The sequence below is a fragment of the Ctenocephalides felis genome, unplaced genomic scaffold (genome assembly GCF_003426905.1).
Source record: "Ctenocephalides felis isolate EL2017-DRISC unplaced genomic scaffold, ASM342690v1 CF-g0.4_SCAFFOLD_01170, whole genome shotgun sequence".
In the NCBI taxonomy this organism is placed as follows: Eukaryota; Metazoa; Arthropoda; class Insecta; order Siphonaptera; family Pulicidae; genus Ctenocephalides; species Ctenocephalides felis.
In genome coordinates this window covers 2,833,324-2,837,755 of record NW_020537324.1, presented here as the reverse complement: position 1 = coordinate 2,837,755, position 4,432 = coordinate 2,833,324, and the positions used below count along the sequence as shown (strand labels likewise).

Below are 4,432 nucleotides of genomic sequence, written 5' to 3'. Positions count from 1 at the left end.
ATATTTATAATCATAGGTCTAATATATGACTTTGTGATATTATAATGATTTTGTGACAATAAAGATGTTGAGACAGAGTGGCAAAATGGATACTAATATCCAATGGATTATATTTTTTATATTTTGTCTATCACAATAGATTTTTGATACTATTTGAGTCTTTACACGTTTTTACACTTATTCAGAAATTGAATTTTGTAACACTTTCTGTAATCTTGCATGCTCATTAAAGTACATAGGTTGTGAACCTCTTTCGATATACTGTAACTCTGCCAATCACATTTTTTACACGCCTTGTTTATTTTCATTTTGTTTGTTTTTTTTTTACTTTTAACGACTATTTCTTCGTCAAGACGTTTTGTTTTCGCACTCACGTTGTCATTTATAACATCGTTCAGTCACTAATCAGTCACTTGAATTTATGTCCCTAACTCACGTATTTACACGTCCTATGCTAATTGCCAGGACTCTGCGCTTCCGAATAACTAGGCTCGAGGTTCTGCTCTATGTGCCTGCTGCCGTCTTCGAATTTATGAACTAGATTGTGGCCTAAATTGTGTCCCAGGTTCTGTCCCATGTCGTGCCCTTCGAACTTGTTGGCCATTTCGTGGCCCAGGTGCGACACGCCGTGTTCCAGGTGTCGTCCCGTGTCCTCCAAGTGCCTTGCGCCTCCGCCTCCGCCGGGCATGTCCTCGTACTTGTGGACCAGGCTGTGGCCCAAGTTCTGGTCGTAGGCCGCGTTGTACACGAGACTTTCGGAGACGTCGCTGCCCATCGTGTTCGGGGGCGTCATGCGTTTCTCTTTTTGCCGCCTGGAGACATAGAAATGATATACCATATTAATCATTTTAGTCGCTTGCTCCGGTTTTAATGCGATTTTTGTACAGAATTATTCAGTTACTCACTCTATACATTGACAATATTCAAAAGCCATGCACCAATCAAACAACAAAATTTAGGCCAAATATAAAATCTATAAATTACAATCAAGTTGTAGATTCGTACGAGACTAAAAATAAATAAGAACAGAGAATTATATTCTAATTCGTCTTTCCGAAGCGAGAACTTGCAACTAATTAATCACAACATCATTTTTACTAATAACTTCTTTCATAATATTTTTATGATCATATTATTTTAATTGCACAATTATTTTGTAATGTAATGTTTCTTGTTTATTGTCATTTTTATTATTTATAACTTTATTCCAGAACATTTATTATACTAATAATTTTAGTTTAAATTTTTGCATTATAATATCGATTTTTTTTTATTTGAATGAACTTTTATTATTTGATTGGGAAGATGCAGTGCCAGCAGATAAAATTTTATCGCTAGTGTCATACCTAGCTATGGCAAAATTATTAATATTTATAATAGGTTTGAACTTTGATACTTGAACAGCAAATATCCTCTAACAATAAGCATAAGTATTTTCGTATTCTAGTTAGCATTTGTAAGCTTTAGAATTTTCTCATAGTCAATAAATAATTAAAAAACGTATAAAACAGGTAATAATAATCAAAGCTATTATGCCGATACAGCGTTGGCATTAATAACGATGATATCTAATTGATTAGTTCGAACTTTGACTTGTAAACAGTAAATTTATTTCTGGAAAATGCATGCGTCTGAAGGAAATTTCACTTATAGGAATTATTTTCTTGTGAGCAATATTCAATTGTACTGAGTACGCAAAACTATAAAGTATATAATTCATTTTCGCATAATAAATTGATGTTATATTTTAATTTCCGTCGTGGAAATAAACAATTTTGCGATATATATATATATATATATATATATATATATATTTTATGAAGATTTACTAGTTACTTCATATTGCTATAGTAATAAATAAAAAATAAACTGTCCAAATGGCAACATTTTTTTAAACTTGAGAGCATTACCTGTTACAGAACCAGACTCGAACGACTTCTTTCTCCAGCTGTAGCCCGTCCGCCAAGTTGCTAATTTCCTGCGCCGACGGTTTCGGTTGCTTGTGGAAATGATTTTCCAGTGCACTTTTTATTGAAACCTCTATCGAGGTCCTTTTCTTTCGCTTTCTGCCTTGCTGGGCGATTTTGTCTATATTTGTGGGACTGCCGTTCGTCGAATCTGCTTCTTGCAGCCATTTGTCTAACAATGGCTTCAGTTTACACATGTTTTTAAAGGACAATTGGAGTGCTTCGAACCTGCATATTGTCGTCTGCGAGAAAACGTTTCCATATAAAGTTCCTAACGCCAAGCCAACGTCGGCTTGAGTAAATCCTAATTTGATTCGCCGCTGTTTGAATTGTTTCGCAAACAATTCCAAATCATCACTAGAAGGAGTTAATTCATCTTCAGATGTAGAGAAGGTAGAAGGATGCGACAGAGATAGATCTCTGTTTAAACCGAAATCTCCACGATTTAGACTCAGGTCCCGTTGGAAACTTAAATCTCCGCTCCTATTTAACGATAAGTCGCCTCCGCGATTTAAATTCAAATCGCGGTTTAGACCGATATCTCGATTTAGGCCAAACTCGCTCCTATTGATTCCGAGGTCTGTGGATCGATTAAGGGACAGATCGCGATTTAGGCTGAGATCCCTGTTGATACTTAAATCCCTATTAAGAGACAAATCTCCACCTCGATTTATACTGAATTCCCTGTTTGCATCTGCTGTCCTGGACATATAATCCGGCCTGGCAATTTGGTCCCTGTTGACTTCCCTATTTAGACCGAGATCTTGACCCAGATGCCTGTTTTCGTGATATCCTTCAGTTTGTGTCCGGTGAAGATGGTAGTTGGAAATAGACGGGTGATTGTAGATTGGCCAGTTGTTGTGCATACTATGTATATTTGTATGCATATTGTGAATATTCGTATGTATATTATGAATATTATGGATATTATGAATATTTGTATGGATGTTATAGTTTTGGGGCTTGATGTCCTGCCAATCTGTATTTTGATATAGATTTGGCGATTGGGATAAATTCCCGTGGGCGGCCAGGTGGGTTTCCATTCGATTTTGTGCAAGATGCGGCTCTAGTCTATTCTGCGATAAATTCGAATCGTGCGGCGACAGATTGTGTTCCAACCTGTTCTGGGAGAGGTTCGCCTGCGATAGGTTGACGCTATGAGGCGACAAGTTGTGCTCGAGTCTGTTCTGGGATAGGTTTTGGCACAGGTTACCATGTGATAGATGAGATTCCAATCGGTTTTGGGATAGGTGAGCGTGAGCATGGGCCAGTCCTCCGACGCTGTGCGGAGACAGGTTCTGCTCGGAACGGTTCGCCTGTTGCGCCAAATTTCCGTGCGAGTGAATCGGGTTACTGTACATGTGCTGCTGTTGGCCGTATTTCGAATCCGAATTTCTCGGCGAATTTGGATCGTTCGAATTGCTCGATGGATTATTTTGATTTGTTCCGTTGGGGTTACTGGCGCCACCAGCGCTTGCGGATTCTGACGGATCTATTTCAGACATGTAGCCCGTAGACATGATATTATTTATATTTCTGGTTAATATTTTCAAACTTCCGTTTATGGTCCTTTTATAGATCGCAATCGACTAGACTAGGTTTCTTATTGGCAATTCGTACGATATTGAAATCTTATTTAGAGGTTTATTTATACGTTTCATTTATATTATTTCGTTATGTTTCGCGGGAAAAATTACTTAAGAAATTTTTAAATATTATATACTGTAAATAATATGTTCAAATTTTGATTTTGCCACTCCCGTTATTTTGTATAAAGATACACGCTTTCAATTTATATCGACTGATGATATACTTAATTTGTAAATCAATTATTTATCATGAATATATCTGCACTTACAAGGTTTTGAAGATGTCAAAATAGAAACTAGAAATTATTTTTCAAATGACACGATATCACTATTTCACTTTAACCATGAGAACACAATACAAGTACAAATATTTTGTAATAATGACTAATAACTGCAATGAGAATATCGTTTCAATCAACACTGTCAATAAACACTAATAACAATTTTTATTTGCAAAACTCCGCAATAGCATACATGACTTAATCTACCAACTTAGGATTATCTATTATTTCTTTAATTCGTTAATAATTGAGATCCAATAAATGTATATGTTATTTTCTATAACATTTTCAGTTCTGTAAGTTTATGCAAAATTTTTATACGTACTTGTGATATTTTTCATATTTTTCAACGTATCTACACTTGATTTTTAATCAAGCACGTTTATAAATAATTCATTTTATTGAGCACACAATGATGTCCAATTTTCTATGCACATTTCGTTTCACAGTTCATTAAATTAACTATGTAGTTTGCATTAGAGAACTAAAACCAGAACTGAATGTTTTTGCACTGTTTGATAATTATCCATTTAAGATTAACATTCCATATAATTTCGTGTTTGTCACTGGTGTATTTTCATTCTATTGTATTGCA

General features: G+C 35.5%; 1 protein-coding gene across 1 annotated transcript; it reads right to left on the bottom strand.

The window, feature by feature from the left end:
• Positions 1–275: 275 nt before the first annotated feature.
• LOC113366462 (GATA zinc finger domain-containing protein 14-like) lies at positions 276–3,679 on the bottom strand. The gene is made up of 2 exons (XM_026608065.1): positions 1,911–3,679; positions 276–812 (listed from the first exon to the last, which is right to left on the bottom strand). Exons 1-2 carry the CDS (start codon positions 3,485–3,487, stop codon positions 455–457), a joined length of 1,935 nt encoding a protein of 644 aa, XP_026463850.1. The 5' UTR covers positions 3,488–3,679; the 3' UTR covers positions 276–454.
• Positions 3,680–4,432: the final 753 nt, after the last annotated feature.

Coding starts and splice junctions, on each gene's coding strand:
- LOC113366462 (XM_026608065.1), bottom strand. CDS start 3,487: ATGTCTACGGGCTACATGTCTGAAATAGATCCGTCAGAATCCGCAAGC. Junction 813..1,910: donor CGAGTCTGGTTCTGTAACAG/GTAATGCTCTCA, acceptor CTATGTCTCCAG/GCGGCAAAAAGAGAAACGCA.